General features: G+C 41.1%; 1 protein-coding gene across 4 annotated transcripts in view; it reads right to left on the bottom strand.

Annotated features, from left to right (window-relative positions):
• The window catches only part of ARNT2 (aryl hydrocarbon receptor nuclear translocator 2), a 2,296,360-nt gene that overhangs the window by 269,759 nt on the left and 2,004,965 nt on the right, over positions 1 to 21,636 (bottom strand). For all 4 annotated transcript variants that reach the window (XM_044077930.1, XM_044077931.1, XM_044077933.1 and 1 more), the window contains one exon: positions 1,932 to 2,097. In XM_044077930.1, the coding sequence (XP_043933865.1) occupies positions 1,932 to 2,097 (166 nt within the window). The remainder of the gene's footprint in view (positions 1 to 1,931; positions 2,098 to 21,636) is intronic.

The raw sequence follows: 21,636 nt of genomic DNA, 5'->3' as shown, positions 1-21,636 counted from the left end.
TACTGTCTTATGGCCACATCAGTTACGTTAGACATGTCCACTAAACCCCCCCTCCTCTCCTGCCATTTCTTCCCCATCCCTCTATGACAAAGAAAGAATGCGTAGGGGAATTCCCCATGTGTCCTGGTCAATCTCTCCCTAGTCAGTATGAGCACCTGCTTGATTCTTATCTGAAAACAGGGCACAGGCATATTGACACAAACCTAATTAACAACACAGAAAAATAAATTTCCATGATGGTGGTGGCAGAAAACGATAATGCAAATCTCCCCAATATACACAGACACACATGCAGACACATTCTGAAATTATAAGAACACTGCTTACTGTGTGCAAATAAATGTGGTACTGTTCTTAAAGGTGTGCTCTGCAGAACTTAATTTCTGTCAGCAGTTAGAGACAAGAGGATCTGGCTAGCTAAATTAAACGTGCACACAATGAATGTGTACTTACTGCAAATGACTAAAAATCCCTTTTTCTAACTACTGTGTCTACAATTAGCAGGCAGTGCTCCCAAATGTTAAAACTAAAGTGTACTAAACTTCCAGTAAAATTCTTTTCCCATGAAAACTGCCGTGTGCTTTGCGTTTGTTTACCAGTCAAAGACTCGAGTGACAGCCATTTTGTTAAGGTTCTAAGTGGTATTACAAACTAAATTACTGCCAGTAAGCCCTCTGAGACAGAACACATATAGAACGTAAGTAGTACAATTATGCCATAAAATGTACAAACATAAGTGTTTATTACCTGGGTGAGTGCTTGAATGCTGTGCCTATCTTGTTCTCAGAGATATTATACTTTATCTCTTACATCAGACTTGAACATACACTAATGCTAAATCACAGCGCTGAAGTTGTGGGCATCTCTATTCACTACATGGACTATGGGTCTTGGATCCACACAGATTCCTAATCGTCTGAGCCTTCTTAGTTACTATGATTTCCTACTGATATTATGTTGTTAAACCCATATATTTGCACTGTTTTAGCAATACATTATATGCCTCAACTTTTCCCTTATAAGTTGCGTTCAGAGTTTACCTTTCAGAGCTGCTAGAATTTTTCGAGATAGGTGCACTACAGGGACCTGGTGTACATGAATATGGAGGTATTCCCAGTTCGGATTCTAAAGAGAATATTATAGTAATACACTCACAATGTATTACCCACAGTATCCTACTATAAAGCACAGTGACTCAGTGTAATATAAACTGATGTTCATAATCATGACAAATGGCTATTGTATACAATGAAGTTTCACACCCACTAATCTACAACAAAAAACTAATCTCTTATGGAGACCTTTTACTAGACAGCTGTACATCTCCAGGATAAATATAACATCTTTGCTTCTTCCTCCCCTTTTACTATGCAGCTGCTCTCCTTTACTAGGTTGCCAATTATCACTCTGTCTTCATCCACCCCACCTTCTACCTATGCTTCTCAACTTTTTTATCACTCATTTCATTTATATCTCATAATTAAATCAACCTTTTGTTTTCCAGCCTTTGTAAATAACTCATTTCTCTATACTGTACATCTATCCTACCGCACAGTTCTCTTATCTATTTTAACACTGTAAATTTTATTTTACTGTATTCTGCCTAACACTGCTCATAATATGTAACTAAAACAGTTAGTTTGTACTGCATGTACTAGAGCTTTTCTCCCTGAACCTCCACTGAAAAGGGTCTTTCTGACCAGCCGGACTTCTCTTATCAGCAAGTGACCTCAGCTCGTGAAAAAGACCCCATGACCTCTAGAAGTCGTTAAAAAAAAGTTAAAAACTTGGCATCCATGTACTGGAAGACATACTGACATCTACAAATGAAAAAGTATGACCTGTGCAAAAGGAAAGCACAAATTAGCTTCAGAATTATCTAAATTACACTTTTTTAAACAAACACTGGCAAAATTAAGAACAAAAATTACCAAAAGCAGTACTTCGATTTGCCAGACCAGAGTAGGCATTGCCACTTGGTGATGAAGTTGTGGGACTAGACAGCGGACTATAAGATGAAGGGTCAGCAGGATAGTTATGACTGGTTCCAATCCCAAATGGTGATGACTGAGACTTGTTAGCCTGTGTAGATATTTGCTGAAAATACATAAAAATACATCTTGTCATAAAAATGAAACAAACATAACACTATACAATAGTGCTAATATAAATAGGTACAAGCTAATGTGGAAAAAGTACTTGACATAATGATCCTTTTTCTTCATACAGTATGCTTAAATAATACAGAACACCACAGCAAGAGTAAACGAATGGGAGCAGTACTGATGATCCAACTAGTTATCTAAACAAATAAAACCCAAAAGTCACTCCATCACTAGCTCAACCGAAAGCACTTACAATGCCAACCTAGCTTTTCATGGAAAAACATCAGCTGAATCACTCCAACTTTCACAACAGCACCTGACACATCATAAAGAAAGTACTGCAGGTGGGATGAAACCACCACATCTGGCTTTCAGTAAATTAAATGCAACTCAGTAAATGTTTTCTCAAACTCAAGTGCACCGTCAGCAAACTGAGTGTTAATGCTTAGCTGTTGCCAAAAATCACTTATTATCCAATCTCTGATGATAGAGTGTAGCTCCAGATCTACACATTATAGTGCCTATCTGTCAGCATTACATCATAAAAACAAAACTTCTTGTGCACACACCACTTTAGTCAGGCGTATCTTTCACAGAACAAAAGGGTCACTCTTCCACCCTGCCTAAAAAAAACTCTTAAACAAGACACAAAAAACTTGGCTGGGGTTGGGGGAAAGAAAGAATGTGATAAACAAAAACATGGCTATGCTGAAAGCAGGGTTCTGAAAGGAAAGAAGGAAACATCTTTGTTGTTTTATTCATGTTATAATACAGATGTTAGCTGTTTTTAGCACTATCTGTCAGATTAATGAGTTCTACTTAAGGGAAGGACTGTTTTTAAGAAACCTGACATCCTACCTTGACCCAAGGCTGTGCAACTTTGAAGAAGGACTTAATAGATAAAAGGGCAAGGAGACTTGCCCTTCACTTCACCCAAGACTTTAGATTTTATGTTTTGGTTTTCACACTTTTGCAAAAAAATGGTCTTCCTGAAATACTACTCATTAAACAGCACTGTAATTGTTTTCTGCACCACAAAAATGTTCTCAGGTCTACCCAAAGCAAGCCACCCTACAAAGAGCAAAGAAAATACAATTGTGTGGTCTATTTCCTTTTCTCTATCTTTGTGTGATTATGAACTTAGTATATACAAGTCCAACGTACTGGAGGCTTGTTCTCACTCTGCAAACAACACTTTTTAAAAACATCTGAAGAAGAAAGCTTATCTGTCTGTTTCTGTCTCATTGAACCTTCAGTACATTACTTGCATGATGAGATGCAGTGGAACTACCAGTATCATGTAATATTTGAGTTTAACGATAAAACTAGTGTCAAATAATGGAAAAAGGCAGCAATAAAACAAATACTGAATAGGAAAATGCTGAAACCCAAAAAACAGTATAGCAAGCAAACAAGAAATGCCATACTACCATATCATAAAATGACACAATATATCTTTAATGACAACGTATCTGAGTAAACCATTTTGCATTGCTCATTTTGAAATATCTTTGATGTGTTCTCTAATTCCATCTTTAAACAACTAAAAATGTTCCCTTTGTTTAATTTCTCCAAGTCTTTTGCTTTTCTAATAGCATGATGGGAATGGACCCCATTCCTATGTCAAAGTATGATTAAAATTCATGAAATTAGTATTGTTTCAGTCTTTGATGTCAGTCAAAAGTGCTCTTTGCAGTACCCGCAATGTGCCTAGAACTTGACTCCTTCTGCAATTAATACAGTTACATGTATCTTTTCGCAACACCTGCAATGTGCCTAGAACTGACTCCTTCTGCAATTAATACAGAGTTACATATATCAGTAGCATATCTAAATACGACTGTAAATTCTTTATGTGGCCCATTGCTCCTACTACTATTGGAACTGACTGGGTATCCTTCTTCCAAACTGCACTCATTTCTACCCGCAAATTCTTGTATTTTATGACTTTGTATCTCTCTGTACATACGATACTGTAATCACTTGGTGTAACAATTTCAATGATCAATGCTACTTTTATCTTCTTTTCATGGACTACTATATCTGGTTTTCTCGCATCTATTTTTTGAACTGTTGGTAATGGGCCATCCCATGAGATATAAACTTCATTTTCTATAATGCTTTGTGACTCGTGTTTCCAATCCTTCTTAGCTACTTCAATATTGTAATGTTTGCATAATCCCCAATGCAACAATCTTTCCCATTATTATGCCATTTTAGTATACAGGCCCTCTACCATTAGTATCTCACACCCAGCAACAAGATGTGCAATTGTTTCCAATTCTGTTTTATAACAACTGCACTTGTCTGTTTCTCAGACATGTTCAACGGACTTTGTAAACAAATGTGTAGATAGTCAACTATCCTGGGCCACCAATACTAACCTTTCATCTTTTGGTTTAAATTAATCTCTCCTTAACCATTCCTGCATCAAATCCTGATCAACTTGGGTTGTTGCAGGCAGTTTCTGTACTTGCCAACTATACTTCTGCTTTTTCCACATTTCTTGCCATCTCATCTGATCCTTCACCTTATATTCTGTCTACTTCTGGTTTGATTTCTTTTCCCACCGATATAATTTTGCTAAACTAAGCTGGGAAGTCATCTTAGACTTGTTTTCTTCATGTCTTAAAACTGTGAATATGTCTAGATTTTGTTTGGTCATCAGATATTTATGCTGCCCTACAACTGCAGATCTATACATGTAATCAGTTTCAAGGAGGCCCGTATCACCTTCAGAACGGGGAATACATAATCTTGTTAAACACTAACCTTAATCATTTGATAAGCATGAAGCATTTTTCTTGTTTTCCTGTCCAACTGAGCCAGACAAGCACCCCAAAATTCTAAGTTAGAACCAGAAGAGAAAATTGATTTATAGCTTGGACTTAGTTCCTAGAACTCAGGGCTGTTTTCAGTATTAATTTTAGTCTTCTAAAATATTCCTTAATTTTTCCCCCCATTTGCTCATGTTTTGTCAATCCATCATCAATTCCCAAATATGTATATACTCCTGCCTGCTCAAGTACCTTTATATCACATTCCTATCCCAGACTGATATTTTCTTGGTGCTGAAACTTTCTTGCTTTAAAAGTTGCTTTTGCACATTTATGAAGACCAAATGGCATTCTTATATCATCTGAGAAAGTTTTGACCACTTGCACTTGTGCTTTCAGTTTCTCATCTGATGAACTATACAGTTTTAAATCACCCACAAAAAATGAGAAGTCAACACTTTGTTTTTTTCTGGAAGCCAAAATTGTAACTAAGACCTAATTTGTTAAGTAGACAGCTTAATGGGTTAAAGGCAAGGCAAAAGAGCGCTAGTAACATAGTTACCCTGGAATATCCCCCTTTGAATTTTTATCCCAGGGACAATAATTTGTTCTTTATCATGGCTTAGCTGCAGAGTGGTTTGCTACTGTTTCATGGTCGCTGTAATGTAATTGATCAATGTAGGGTGTATCTTATACATATGTAAGCACTCCTTTACCCATGAATGTGGGATGCTGTCAAATGCTTTTTTATAGTCTATCTATGCCATACTTACATTCTTCCCCTTTTTACAAATCTCCATTATGACTTCAACAACAAATGATCCTTTGTTCCATATGACTTTCTTTTATCATTCTGTTCTATTGCCATAATTGAGTTTTCTTCTAAATGAGTGTACACGATCAACATCAATTCCATTATACAGTTTATATATCATCAGAAGGAAAGTTATTGGTCTATAGTTTTTAGTACAGCTTGTAGGTTCACTCTTAAGGAAGAATATCGTTTTTCCTGTTGTTAACCAGGTTGGTGTGCGTTTGGGATGCGTATATAAATAGTTCATACTCAGGGCTAAATCTTTGTGTAAAGATATTAATACTTTTAGCCACAAGTTACGTACTGCATCTGGACCTGGGGTTTTCCAGGTAGGAACTTTTCCTAATTTTATTTCAATTTCCCTGGCAGTTACTTCATCCCATTTCATATCCTGTACATCTGAAATTCTTACTTTTTCTTAATTCTTCTATCCGTCCAGCATCTTTGTTATGTTTCACAGGATCTTCATAGATATTTCTCCAAAATGTAATAAATTTCTTCTTTATTGGGTGTTATTTCTCTTCCTATCACCTTGTTTCCCAAATTTCTATCAAACTTTTTTGGGTCATCAATGAACTGCTTATTTTGTACTTTTCCTTTATATCTGCCTGCATATCCTTCTAAGGTTTTTCCGTCTGTGCTGAAATCTTTAGTTTATTACTTGCAATAGTTGCTAGATCCTGGTCTGTTCTGATACTGCGTGTTGCTTGTATCACATCTATCTAAGTACTTCTATTGATCTGTTCCCTCTTCTGTAGTCGTCTCGTCTAACAGTAACACTTCTTGTCTTGTTTTATGTTTTCTCTATATGATACTTCTTTGATGGTATTTGATTTCTTCCCTTCATTTCCCTTATGGCCCTGCATTGTTGTGGTAAGATTTTATCTGTTACTAATTTAGCTGCACAGTGATGTATCCCAGTTACTTCTGCTATATCACATGAACTTCTGTGAATCTTTTGGCTTTTCCCGGTTAGGGGTCGCCACAGCAGAACTCCGGTCCGCTAATGAATGGCAGTGAATTTTTACAGTCTCGAGTTGCCAGCCCAACCTTCAAAGAAGGCATATCGACACACGCATGCACCTACCTGCATGTCTTTAAATTCACTCGACTGCGGGGAGGACATGCAGACTACGCACAGAAGGCGCTCCAGCCAAGAATCGAACCGGAGAACCTCTTGCTGTGAATAGTCTTAATTATTGTGTTCATTTGTTTGATCACACTTCTAATATTCTGGGTCTTACTGACTTTCTGTAATCTATTTATTTCATTGATCTTAATATGTCTATCCATTTCTTTTAAATCAAGCAACTCCTCCCTTAGTCATCTCACTCTAAACTAAGGGCATGTTATTTGCTCTCCATTTCCTGCGGACATTCTACAGAAAGTTCCAGAACATTTTCCTGTGACATTGTCTTCAGCTTCATCCTGTGTCATTCATTGCTCTTTCACATGGGAATTCAATGGCCTATCTCCCCACAACACTGATTGCTTCAGCATTGCTACCATTTCCTGCTCCTTCCCTTGCTGTGCAACTCCAACTGCGCTTTTGTACTGGTTTCCTACAGAAGGCTCCAAAGTATTGTCATATGGCAACTGATCAGATGCCTCCCATTCCACTGGTTTCTCCTTAATTTGAGAACTCCATATTTATCATGCTGTGATGTTACTAGAATTGGATTTTCCACACTAAATCCTTCATTTCTCAGGTAATCTGTAACTTAGTTTCTTTTTTTTAACTTCTCCATTACTAATCCTCTTTTCTACTTTCCCCTTTGTTTTCGTATTTTTGTACTGTAAAATTGTCCATATTCAGATGCCTTTGCCTGTATTTCTCTTCAAATATCTTTGGTGCTGCTTTTTTGTACTGATTAGTTTTGCCTTCTCCTTTGAATAAATGTTGCACAATATTAAATATCTGTTTCTTTCCCATATTTATATTTCTTATTCACATGTCTCCTGCTCCTCATGTTTCTCCTTATTTTGGGGGATTCATTGTTCCATCATGCTGTGACATAACCTGTGTTAGACTTTCTACATCAAATCCTTCACTTTGCTGATATTCCATAACTTCAGCTTCTGTTTAACTTCTACTTTACTAATCTCCTGCTCTATGTTCCTCCTTTGTGATATTTTTTGTATTATGAAATTTTCCACATCTGGGTGCTTTACCTGTATTTATCTTCAAATATCTTTGGGGCCGCTTTACTTGTATTGATTAGTTTGTCTTTCTCCTTTGCATAAATATTGCACCATATCAGATCTCTCTTTCCCCAAGTCCAAATTTCTTTTTTATACTTTTCAAAAATCTCTAGACTCTGTTCTTTATATTTTTACACTTCCTCAGTCATTTCTTTTTCCAAACAGCCCAATGTTTTTCGGTCTATATAATGTTTTTCAAGAATCTGTTGCATTAATGAACACAAATTTGCATTTGAATTTTTTGACAGTTTTTTTCTTGTGCAAGTACTTTTCATTCCACTAATTTCTCTCTTAATCATTTTGTATATCTTCTATCTGGAAATTCTGGGCTTCTTGCATAATAGTAACAATACATAATTTCTTTCTTAACCTCAATAGGCTACAACAGTGATAAAGATGATAGAGTGGACTACTACTACTTTTTTACAAAAGGGGGGCCCCATCCTCCTCCTGAGCCTGGCCTAACCCCACTGTAGGAATGTTTCTTGAGGATTCTATACTGTCGTTTTTTCTTGTCCTGGCACCAGTGCACCTACTAGGACTGGGCACTTTTTTTCCCTGGTTCTTGTACATCCAGCTGTATTTTTTATTTTTAACCTACTTCTGTCCATAACATATGCTATACAAAATATAGTCTACATATCAGTGTCACCTTGGTGAGATTTTGTAAAAACAGGGTCCCTCCACCTTGTGAAAGTACTCCAAGACTTGAGGATGAATTCAGTTCCAGCAACACTACTTTCATTTGCTTGCTGATTTATCACCTCTCCATTTGTACCTCTACAGTTTTCCCAATACAAAACCTGCTGTGACGATTAACAATGACTACAATGACAAACAATAGCATACACCAAGTATCTAAAATATTCTCATTGGGTGATGTTGTATCAGAGCACAACAAAATGCTTTTAAATATTCTAAATCAACAAGCTCCAGTGAGCCAAACAGCAACTCCAACCCTGCTTCTTGTTTGTCTCAAGCCACTAAGCAACTCGTGAGAGTCACAGACAAAGCCTGGCATACCTGGCAGAAAAAAAAAGAAACTCACAACAAAGTCTACAAACTTTTAGACAACTCAGATGTAGCACCAAACATGTAGCTAAATCTGACAAGAAAACCTGTACAGCTATGCAGGAAACCCATCAAAACAATTCTAAGCTTTTTTGCTCATCCACGCACAATCTCTTGAACCTGTCATGTCTGTAGGCCAGCTCTTACTGACAACAAAACAGACAGCATTGCCTGTCAATTCAGTCTTCACTTTATACAATTCATAACAACTCCCATTACTGAAAAAAATGGGGTCTTCAAATACCCACTACTCTCCAACTGCAAATGAAGTTCTAAACATTGTAAAGAAAACGGAAGAACTGATGGTGGTTCTTAAGAAATGGGAAAAGGCAAATTATACAGTCACAAATGGAATTTCTGGGAATAGTACATGCAGAATAATATTCAGGAGGAGTAAGGTTTAATGAAAGGCAGAAACTGAACAATTTATGTAAAGTTACAGTGAATGACATTTTTTAAAAAGAAACATTACTGAATGCTGCATGAAATAATGGAAATAGTAGTTTGTTTTCTTTTCTATTAATGTATGTCTACGCATGACATGAGATGATGTAATAAAGATGCTTAAAATAGCTAGACTGTCTCCTCTAGCTATAATTCTGGAAAAAAATATACACAAAAACAACTACTCCAACATCTCAGTGACAATAATCTTCTCCCTCCTACCCAAAAATGGTTTTAGGTGACATCACAGCACCACCACAGCTTTTATTAGCTTTACCAATACAACCAACATTAACAGAAACAATGGCAACCTAGTCTCACCCCCCTTTCCTGACAAGACTTTCCTACAGTCTCTCACCAAAAACGTCTTCACAAATTATCCACAAATGTCTCATTTGTCTTTCTTCCAGTTCCTCAACTATCTCACAATTTGATTCCAAGCAGTCAAACTGCAAAAAGAATACTTTTCCTTTCTCCCAGTTTCAGTTGGCATTCGACAAAGATCCACTCTGCGTCTCATTCTGTTTAACATATGCAAGCAATAATATCCAACAGGGTGCGTGTTCATGTGTAATTAATGCCCACCCAGGGGTGTTGTGAGGCCTGACGCCACAGGCGGAGGGTCTCTACACCCCTGGAAGGGCATTAATTAAATATTAACACACACCCTGGAGGGCATTATTGCACTTAAGAGAATGGGCTCTCTGTAAAATTGTTGTGTTTTACTTACTTATTTATATTTCTTTTATTACTATATATTTTTTTTATATATTTTGGATGTAAAATAGTTCTTCCACCTAATGTTTCTAAGTTGCTGTAATATGTGTAAATGGTGTTTCAGGAAGCATTGTACCTACAAAATATGTCATTTTAAAAAAAAATTAGATATTTCTTTTATTTTTTTGTCCCTTACTGCTAAAATGATTTCTTGCCAGTCATTTGAGGACTGAAGTCACTAAACAATGACATACATTTGACTTTCAGACTTTATTTCCTTCAGAAAATTGATGTCAACACAAATCTTTTTGTGTAACTTACTTTTTATTTATTTTATTTAAAATCTGTCCCTATTTTGGAGCCTTGTTCCCCCTTTATTTCATGCTTTCTCCACATTTCCTGAACTATAAAGTGGAGAGGTCTGCAAACCTCTTATCTGTTTCCAGTGTTCCATCGATCTTACTGTCTCGCCCTCTGCCACAGCGACCCCCCCCCCACATCTTTGCCTTAAGAAAATACATGCTAAGTCAAGTCGTATTATTGCAGCTAGTCAGTTTATTTATTTATTTATTTAAAAAAAAAAAAACAGGAGTACTCTCCAGTTTTGAGCCTTTTGCTCCCCCTTAATTTTATGTTTTATTCATTTAACCAAGAAAAGTGAGGTAAGTAAACCTCTTAAATGCTGCTGGCGCTCGATCACTCTCACTCTTCATACTCTCATTCACACACACCTCGCTTTCATGCACACATTCACACACAGACAGATACATAAACACACATACACACAAATAGAAACATGCACATGCACACAATTTTTTTCTTTTATATTTATATTTTACACTTGTTAAACACCAAAAACGCTGTTTAGTGAGAGTAAAATAATGCCTCTATCATTCTCGCCTTCACTCACACGCACAAATACACTAACACACACAGGCATTAACACACGCAAACTTTTGTTTTGCTGCTTAGCGAATATAAAATATTGGCGGCCATTCCGTTCCATTTCCTCATTCAGAACTCCACAGTGGCTTGATATGCTGCTGTGAAGCGGCGGACATGTTTTTCAGCGGGCATTACTTGCACATTAATACCTTGCTGGATAAAGTACAGTTGTGTACACTTACCATAAATGTAGATGTTCGAGTGTATTCAATGTTGCAGTCATCACACTTGGATTATCTGCCTGCAGGTAGCCCTCAGTCGGCCTGAATACCAAAGACTTAGTATTTCTGCGTCAGTTGCTGTCACTCCAGGACTGACGTCAGGTCATCAGGGGTATAAAAACAGGCAGCCAATGCCATTACATCAGTTTGTCTTGCCCCAAATGTCAGGAGCCCCCCAATAGGCGGCTAAGCTAACTCACCACTAGTAAAACATAAATACCGATACCCCTGTAAGGGGAGAGTAATATACGCAGAGAGGAGAGAGAGAAGGGGGCTGGTGGAAGGGAAACCAGGGCTGCAACAGTGAATACACTCGAACATTTACAGTTATGGTAAGTGTACACAACTGTACAACGTTCTTCGTGTCTCACTGTTGCAGTCATCACACTTTGGTAGATTCCCAAAGCTGAAGAAGGGGTGGAGGCAGTCAAGAAGAGTTTGGGCTGGCTAGTTTCCCCTACAGTACTGCTGTTGCAAAGCTCACCCTGGATTTGGAGAAGACAGGCAGGTGGTAATGCTTGATGAATGTGTGTACAGAACTCCAGGTAGCAGCTTCCAGAATGTCCCTGGTAGGGACTCCCCTGAAGAATGCTGTAGAAGTAGAGGTTGTCCTTTTGGAATGTGTTCTGACCCCCTGAGAGGTTGGTTTCCCCATGGTGTTTGTAGCAGAAATGGGTACAGTTTGCTATCCATTTGGAAAGTGTCTGTTTTGAAATGGCGTTGCCCTCTGCCCCTGATGCAAAACTGAGGAGTAACTGGTCAGATTTCCTGAAGGGCTTAGTCCTATCCATGTAGAATCTGAGCTGCCTGTGCATGTCCAAGGAGTGCAGGATCATTTCCCCTTTATTTTGAGGATAAAGGGAAGAAGGTTGGCAAATGGATGGATTGGTTGACAGCCACACTGGACACCACTTTAGGCATAAAGGAAGGATTAGTCCTGAGGGAGACCCTGTCAGGATGAAAAATAATGAAGGGTTCCACATCCATAAGTGCTTGTAACTCAGACACTCTTCTACCTGAAGTGATGGCCAGAAGCAAGGCTATTTTCCAAGAGAGGAATTTTAACTCTGCTGATGCTGCAGGCTCAAGAGGGGTGGGGGGTGGGGGAGTAGTGTGAGCTTTTCCAGTACAAAGTTAAGGTCCCAAGCAGGGGTGGGTGCTCTCCTTGGTGGCTTTAAGTTGTTTGCCCCTCTCAGGAACTGGTTGATGAGAGGGTGAGAGAAGAGAGGTGACTCTGTGTTGTAATAAGCCGAGATGGCGGAGGCATGGATCTTAATGGAGGAGAAGCAAAGGCCTCTGTGGGGGAGATCTGCTAGGTAATCCAGAATTAGAGGTAGGGAGGGCAGTGTTGTGTCCTCTCCTTTAGACTGAATCCAGGAGCAATACCTTTTCCACTTATCAGCATAGGATCTCCTTGTACTGGGTTTTCTGGCTTCAAGAATGATGTCCAGCACCTGCTTGCTTAGGCTGGTCACAAGGGGAATTCAAGGAATAAGCCAGGCTGCAAGATTTAGGGTTTGCAGTTGTGGATGCAAGATCTGTCCCCCCTGCTGAGTGAGGAGGGTTGGGCTCTGGGGTAGGTGCCGGGGTGGCATCGATGACAGGCTGCACAGTAGTGGGTACCAGTGCTGGTGTGGCCAGTCCGGGGCAATCAGGATTGCCCTTGGTCTTCCCCATCTTATCTGGAGTAATATTCTTGAGAGAAGGGGCCGACAGGGAAATGCATAGATTGAGAGGTATTCCCACTAAGGATAGGGCCATCCACTTTCCAGGCCCTGCTGTGAGGTGTCCTGTTGCAGATTTGCTGAGCTGGTGATTGCAGGGGGAGGGAAAGAGGTCCAACTCTGGGGTCCCCCATTTCTGGATTAGAAGGCTGAAGGTGCTGGACTCAAAATGCCACTCGTGTGGGTTTAGAAGATTTCTGCTTTAGTCGTCTGCCAGTAACTTTTGTTTGCCTGGAAGGAATTGAGCTTGCAGATGGACCTGCATGTCCAAGGCCGTGTTCCACAGGGCCATGGCTAGCCTGCAGAGTGGGTAAGAGAGGGTTCCCCACCTGCATGTTGATGTACCACACAACTGTGGTTTTGTCTGTTTTTATTAGTAGGGGTCCTGGTAAGAGTAGGGATCTGAAAGCTGTTAAAGCATGCTGAACAGCTAGCATCTCTTTTTGGTTGATGTGCAGATGAATTTGACTTGGGCTCCAGTGGCCCTGAATGCACTTGTCGTTCAGGTGTGCCCCTCTGGCATAGTCTGACGCATCTGTGGTTAGGGTCTGGGTGGCGTGGGGTTGAGTAAAGGGAAGTCCCTTGTTATGGTTGCATGCTTCTGCCTACCAAAGAAACTCTGTCCTTAGACAAGGTATGACAGGAATGACAGTTTACAGGTCCTGAGAATGTTGGCACCAAAGACTTAAGTACATTGAATTTTCCTCATATGTAGTCTGGCATATGGAATTAGTAAGATGCAAGAGGCCATGAACCCTAGGGCCTGCAGGCTTTTCCTTGCAGACAGCTGGGTTCTGGTGGCCATTTGAGTGAAGTAGCCTGTCAGGCTTGTTTTTCTGGAGTAAGGAATGCCATCTGGGATGCTGTGTCCAAGCTTGCTCCCAGCAATACAATTTTTTGACTGGGGACTAGTATTGATTTCTTTTCATTGATAGTGTACCTGAGGGAAGTTAGAAGGTTCTTTACAAATGTCAGGTGCTGCAACAGTGTTTCCTGACTGTCTGTCTGAATCAGACAGTTGTCCAAGTACGGGTAAATTTGAATTTTTCTCTGTCTGCAGTAGCCAAGCATTTTGTGAATACTCAGGGAGCAGTGGATAAGTAAAAGGGAAGTGCAGAGAACTGATAATGCATAGATCCTGCCCTGAAGCGTAGCTATTTCCTGCATGAGTCCCTGATAGGGATGTGCAGATAGGCTTCTTTTAGGTCTAGGGTGGCTAACCAGGTACCTTTGGCCAACATAGGAAAAAGCTGCCGAAGGGTGAGCATTTTTAATTTTGGCACCACCAGGAAGGTGTTTAGAATGGAAAGATGTAGGATTGGGCGCCAAGTGCCCTCTTTTCTGGGTACCGGGAAAAAATCTGGAATAGAACCCTTCTGCCCACTGGTTTGGAGGAAGGTCTGGGAACCCTTTTAGGGTTGGCAGTGAGTGGAAGTTAAATTTGTACCCCTGGGATACCCCTGGGATACCCCTGGGATACAATGTTGAGGACCCATCGGTCTTTGGTGATGGAAATCCAGTTTTTTGCACGATGGGCAAGTTTTCCTCCTAGGGGCATGAGCAGTTGGGCAGAGGTGAGGAGTCATTGTGAATTCTTTCCATAAGGGGGTGGCGTAGCACTCCCTGTTTTTGAAGTGGAGGTATTCCACTGCTTAGATCTCTGCATACCCTAAGACTGTAGTCTGGGGGGGGGGTCTGTTTTCCCTGAGTCTAGTTTGGGACAGCCTTGAGGGGCTGGAAAGGACCAATGCTTCGAGGGGCAATGCCAACTGAATCTAGGAGGCTGTACTTGCAAAAAATCTTTGACTGTCTGCAACAGAGGAATTTAGCTTTTTCTTCCATCTTTTTAAGAACCTCTTCTGCTTTGGTGGCAAACAGATTGTCCTTGTTCAAAGGAGCATCTAGTAATTTTGATTTGACATGGTCTGGCAAGGTCTGCTCCTTAAGCCAAGCATGCCTTCTCAGTACAGAACCAGTGACTGTTGCCCTGCAAGATGCTTCTAGGGCGTCAAAGCCACAATGGAAAGTATGCTTGCTGACATGGCTTGCAGAATGCATAAGCTCTTGTAATTCTTTATTTTCTGCACAGTCTGTAAAGGTAGCTAATTTTTGCTTAATAAGTTCTATAATATATTGCTGGTACTTCAGCATGTGAAACTGGCAATTCAATGCCCTAATGGCGAGAGTTGCAGAGGTGTATACTTTTTTACCCCATCTGTCTAAAGCTCTGGCATCCCTGTCCGAAGCGTCTTAGCTGTAGTTGCTTTTATACCTTTAGGCCCCTGGGAGATGACCTCTGGGTCAGCAGTAGGATTTTTGAAAAGAAATCTGTGAGAGTCAGGAAAGTACAGTTGTGTACACTTACCATAAATGCAGATGTTCTGGTGTATTCACTGTTGCAGTCATTACATTTGGGTTATCTGCTTGCAGTAGCCCTCAGTCGGCCTGATTAACAAATTATTGCGTCGGTTGCTGTCCCTTCTTCCGTGACGTCAGGTCATCAGGGGTATGAAACATGCAGCCAACGCCATTACATCAGTTTTTCTTGCCTCAGATGTCAGGTGGCCCCCTAATAGGAAGCAATCAAATCCATAAATACGAGGATATAGCTCCAACAAAAAAGCAAATACACCAAAAAGCTTTTAGAGCATAGTAAGTGAGAGTAGAGGTATAACCAAAAGAAGAAAGGGGACTGGAGGGAGGGTAACCAGGACTGCAACAGTGAATACATTTGAACATTTACATTTATGTTAAGTGTACACAACTGTACTATGTTCTTCATGTTTCACTGTTGCAGTCATTACATTTGGGTAGATTCCCAAAGCTAAGGTTGGGAGGAGGAATTTAAATAGAATTAGGACCAGCTATAAGGCCCTGTAAGACTGCAGTGGCAAAACCAGCTCTGGACTTAGAGAAAATTGGCAAATGATAGTGCTTGGTGAAAGTATGCACAGAACTCCAGGTAGCAGCTTCTAGGATGTCCCTAGTAGGTACGTCCTGAGAAAGGCTGTAGAGGTAGATGCAGCCCTGGTTGAATGGGGTCTGATGCCCTGTGGATTAGGTTTTCCATGGTGCTTATAGCAGAAATGAATGTAGTGGCCTATCCATTTTGAAATAGTTTATTTTGAAACAGCTTTCCCCTCTCTCCCTGCAGCAAATGCCACCAGCAGTTGTTCAGATTTCCTTTGAGGTTTAGTCCTGTCCAAGTAGAACCTAAGGTGTCTGTGCACATCTAAAGAGTGCAGCATTTGTTCCCCTTTGTTCTGTGGGTTAGGAAAGAAGGCAGGCAAATGAATAGACTGATTAAGAGCCAAGCTGGATACTACCTTGGGCATGAAGGAGGGATTGGTTCTGAGGGACACCCTGTCCGCATGAAAGATGATGAAAGGTTCTACTGCCATAAGGGCCTGTAATTCAGATACCCTTCTTGCAGAAGTGATTGCTAAAAGAAAAGCTGTTTTCCAGGAAAGAAATTTTAAAACTGCAGTACCAGCTGGCTCAAAAGGAGGAAGAGTGAGTTTCTCCAAGACAAAGGTAAGATCCCAGGCTGGGGTTGGAGCTCTCCTAGGTGGCCTTAAACTTTTGGCCCCTCTGAGGAACTGCTTGAGTAGTGGGTGAGAGAAGAGGGGAGGCTCTGTGCTATAATGAGCTGAAATGGCTGAGGCATGAATTTTGATGGAGGAAAAAGACAAGCCCTTATGAAGCATCTCAGTCAAGTATTGTAGCATCTGAGGTAAATTGGGCACTGCTGCGTTCATTCCTTGAGATTGGTTCCAGGCAAGGAATCTTTTCCATTTTGCATCATAAGACTTTCTAGTACTAGGCCTCCTTGCCTCTAAAATGATATCCATCACTGATTTACTGAGGGATGGTAAAGGAGAGATTAGGTAATTAGCCAGGCTGCTTCAGGGTTTGCAGCTGAGGGTGCAGAATCTGGATCTCCTGCTGAGACAACAGTGAAGGAGTCTGAGGCAGGTGCCATGGAGACAAGCGTGACACACTGCGCAAGAGTGGGTACCAGTGTTGATGAGGCCAGTCTGGTGCAATTAAAATTGTCCTTGGCTTGTCCTGTTTGATCTTTAGTAGTACCTTGGAGAGCAAAGGCAAAGGAAAGGCATAAACTGATAGGTTTTTCCAGCTGAAGAATAGAGCATCCACTTTCCAGGGGAATCCTTGTGCAAAATTTGTCCAGTTGATGGTCCTGGAGAGAGGCAAACAGGTATATATCTGGGCTCCCCCATTTGCTTGTCAACATGTTGAAAATCCTTGGTTTCAGTTTCCACTCACGTGGGTCCATGAGGTTTCTGCTTAGTCCGTCTGCCAGTGTATTTAGTTTTCCTGGCAGGAATTGAGCTTGTAGATTCACTTGGTAGCTCAAGGTTGTGTTCCACAACGCCATAGCTAGTCTGCAGAGGGGGTAAGAATGTGTAACCCCCTGCTTGTTTATGTACCACATGACAGTGGTGTTGTCCATCTTTACCATTAGTTGTCCTGGAAGAATGTGGTCCTTGAAGGCTGTCAGAGCATTCTGTACAGCTAATATTTCCTTTTGATTTATGTGTAGGTGCATTTGACTTGGGTTCCATTTGCCCTGAATGCACTTCCCTGCCAGGTGAGCCCCCCCATGCATAGTCCTATGTTAAGATTTGCGTGGCAGGGGATAATGTGAATGGTAGTCCCCTGTTTTGGTGGCAGCAAGGTATGATAGGAATCCTTGCTTCTAGATCCTGTGAATGTTGACACCACAGCCTTTTGAGATACCATTGCAGTTTCCTCATATGCAGCCTTGCATATGGAATTAGAAGAATGCAGGAGGCCATGAGCCCCAAGGCTTGCAGTATTTGCCTTGCAGATAGCTGGGTTTTTCTGGCCACTTGTTTGAAGTAAGTTGTCAAATGAATCCATTTCTCTGGCATGTGGAAAGCCATCTGGGAGGTTGTATTCAAGCTTGCTCCCAGGAATATAATTTGTTGACAGGGTACCAGGTGGGATTTCTTTTCGTTTATGATGAACCCCAGGCAAGTCAGTACCCTTTGAACAAAGGCCAGATGATTCAAAAGAATGTCCCTGCTTTTTGCCTGAATTAGACAATCGTCCAGGTATGTGTATATTTGAATATTTATTTGCCCGCAAAATGCAATGACTGGAGCTAGGCACTTTGTGAATACCCTGGGCGCAGTAGATAAGCCAAAGGGCAGTGCAGAGAACTGATAATGCATGTAGCCTGCTTTGAAGCATAGGTATCTTCTGCAAGACTCCCTGATAGGTATGTTTCTTTTAAGTCTAGTGTTGCCAACCATGCATTCATGCCTAGCATAGGAAGCAGCTGGTGAAGAGTCAGCATTTTGAATTTTGTAATCACCAGAAAGGTGTTTAGAATAGAAAGGTCCAGGATAGGATGCCGTCTATTGCCTTTTCTGGGTACCAGAAAAAGTCTTGAATAGAAACCTTGTTCCTTTTCCTCTTCTGTTACCAACAGAATAGCCCCCATGTTTAAGAGAGAGAGTACTTGATTTTGGGCCTCTGCCACTGATTTGGGGGTAGATCTGGCCACCTGTTTGGTGTTGGTAACATGTGGAAATTAAATCTGTATGCTTGGGCACTATATTTAAAACCCATTTGTCCTGGGTAAAGAATTCCCAGTTTTTGGCCTGCAGACCAATCTTTCCACCTAAAGGAGCATTCAGTTGGGAAGTGCTTGGTAGTGTTAAAAGCAAGTCATTGAGACAGTTTTGCATAGGGGGAGTCTTACTACTCCCAGGTTTGGGTGCGGAAACCCCCCACTGCCTAGTCTTGTGTGTCCCTTGGGACTGAAACCTGGGGTTTCTGCTGTGTCTGGGTTTGGCTTGCAAAGACCTGTGACAGGCTGGTAAGGACCCATTTTTCGAGGGCCAGTGCCTACTAAATCTAGAAGGCTGAACTTGTAAGAAATCTTTAACAGTTTGCATAGATTTAGTTTTATCTTCCATCTTTTTAAGAACTTCCTCAGCCTTGTTACCAAACAGGCGGTCCTAATTTAAGGGAGCATCCAACAATTTAGCTTTAACATGATCAGGCAAACCTTGCTCCTTAAGCCAAGCATGCCTTCTGAGCACAGACCCAGTAACAGCAGCCCTGCAAGAGGCCTCTAATGAATCAAATCCACATTGCAAAGTATGTTTTCCAACCTGTTCAGCAGAATGTACTAAATTCTGTAATTCTTTATTTTCAGCACAGTCAGGAATTAACATCATTTTCTGTTTAAGCAATCCAATAACATGTTGTTGATACTTTAACATACGAAACTGGCAGTTTTAAAGCCCTAATGGCCAAGGTTGCAGAAGTGTAAACTTTCTTACCCCATCTATCCAGCGCCCTGGAGTCTCTATCAGAGGGGGTAGGATTTTTAGCAGTAGAGGCCTTAATGCCCTTGGGTCCCTGTGAAATAGTCTCTGGATCCACAATAGGATTTTTAAAAAGGAACTTGTGAGAATCAGGAACCCTGTAATATCTGTCAGGTTTTTTGAGAGCAGGAAGCAAAGAATCAGGGGCCAAACTAGATTCTAAAAAGGCATCATCAACAATGTCTAGTACAGGAGGTACTGCTAAAGACCTATGCTGAGGCAGGAGTAAGAAATCCCCAAGCCTCTTTTTTGAATCAGAAAAATCCTGGCTTTCCCAGTGGAAATGCTCCCTTAGAGTATGTAAGGTCTCACCAAAAGGAAAATCCTCTGGAGGGGAAGCAGAGGGAATACAGTCCTCTGCGTCAGAATCCTCATAAGCAGAAAAGGGCAAATCCAGATCATCAGAAGAATCAGATAAATCAGAATCCTGTTCAGAAGATTCATAAACAACTTCAATCTTAAGTCTCTTAGAAGGCGAGGTTGGCTTCCCCTGATTAGAATTATAAGATCTTCAGCCATTCTTATCATTTGTTTTTTAGGCATAGAGGCCTGAGCATGCAGCCTGGGCATCGGTTTCTTAGGCATGGTTCGAGATTTTGGCCTAAATGAAGAAGGAGGCATAGGTTTAATATGCAAGTCCGTAGGCCTGAATACACCCTCAGAAGCCGGTGCCTGAACAGCGGTCTGAACCCATCCAAGGTTGAGACATCCGCAGGTTCCACAGTTGAAGCATCTCGTGGCGTACCGGACTCCAAATGGGTCTCAGTAGAGGCTTGCGAGTCAGAAGTACCAGGTATCAGGGGCTGCGAAAGCGCCTCACTGAGTACTGGCGAACTGGCGACTGGCTTAGGAGAAGTGTCATCGGCAGCTTTGGACCTCGGCAGCCTGTCTCTGTCTTTATCTTTGCGTTTTTTCGGAATCCTGGTAGTCGGATGGCTAATCGACAACATTTCTGGATAATTAAACCTAGAACCAAAATATTTAGAAGCAAAAATATACCGACAAAGGATAGCGTGCTGATTAAATAAAGCATAAAACCGACAGCAAGGTACGTTGTGGTCAGGGCCTAGGCAAGGAATACAGTGCGAATGAAAATCTTTGTGAGGTATTTTCTTTCCACAAGTAATACAATTATTAACTTTTGTGAGGGGAGTGCCTTCTGTGTGGAGTCTGCATGTCCTCCCCACGGTCGAGTGGCCTCCAAAAGACATGCGTGAATGGGCGTGCCTTCGCTGAAGGTTGGGCGTCGGGCTGGCAACTCAGCACCATAAAAAAAAAAATCTACTGCCAATCATTAGCGGACCGAAGTTCCGCTTTGGCGACCCCTTACCGGGAAAAGACAAACAACAACTGACATCGGTAAGGAGCAAGAAAAAGTTTCCCCAACGGAGTACTTAGCTTTAGTTGAAGATTTCAGTTCTGAAACTCAAAAATGAAAACTTCAGGAGTCGGCCGACCGGCACTTGCGAACTGCTTCTGCTTCGGGCACCGCACGGCAAGAAAGACTAATGTAAAAGCGTCGGCTGCATGTTTTATACCCCTGACATCATGGAAGAAGGGACAGCAACGGACGCAGGATCCAAGACTTTGTTAATCAGGTTGACTGAGGGCTACTGCAAGCAGATAACCTAAATGTAATGAGTGCAACAGTGAAACATGAAAAATATCTCTGTAGTATATGTCTGGTTTCCTAGGAGCAGGGGGTAAAGTATCAGGAGTTAGACTGGATTTCATAAAGATATCATCCACAACATCCAGACCTGGGGGTATTGCTAAAGGTCTATGTTGTGGCAAATCTAAAAATTCTCTGAGTCCCTTTATGGACTAAGGATAGTCTTGGCATTCCCAGTGGAAATGCTCTCTTAAAGTATGTAAGGTTTCACCAAAAGAAAAATCCTCTGGAGGAGAAGCAGAGTGAATGGATTCCTCTGTATCTAAATCCTCATAAGCACATAAAGGCATGTCTTCACACTCAGAAACCTCAGAATCGTCGGACTCTTGGTCTGTTAAAGCTGCTGGGGAAAAGTCTCTTTTTCCTCTTAGCAGGGGAAGGCTGGCTTCTGCCATTTTAAGCATTAAGGAAGCAGATGCTTGAGTTTGGGTCGCCGTTTTTTTTAGGCATAGCTCGTACTCTTGGCCTTAGAAACTCGGTAGTTTTAGACAGAACTGAAGATGCGAAAGAAGTCGCTGGTTTGTGTCGAATATTGGTAGTGGGAAGAACTTATTCCAGACC

The sequence above is a fragment of the Protopterus annectens genome, chromosome 7.part0 (assembly GCF_019279795.1).
Source record: "Protopterus annectens isolate FY-2018-M chromosome 7.part0, PAN1.0, whole genome shotgun sequence".
In the NCBI taxonomy this organism is placed as follows: domain Eukaryota; kingdom Metazoa; phylum Chordata; order Ceratodontiformes; family Protopteridae; genus Protopterus; species Protopterus annectens.
Note: the sequence above shows the minus strand (reverse complement) of the source record. Positions and strands in the feature narration are given on the sequence as shown.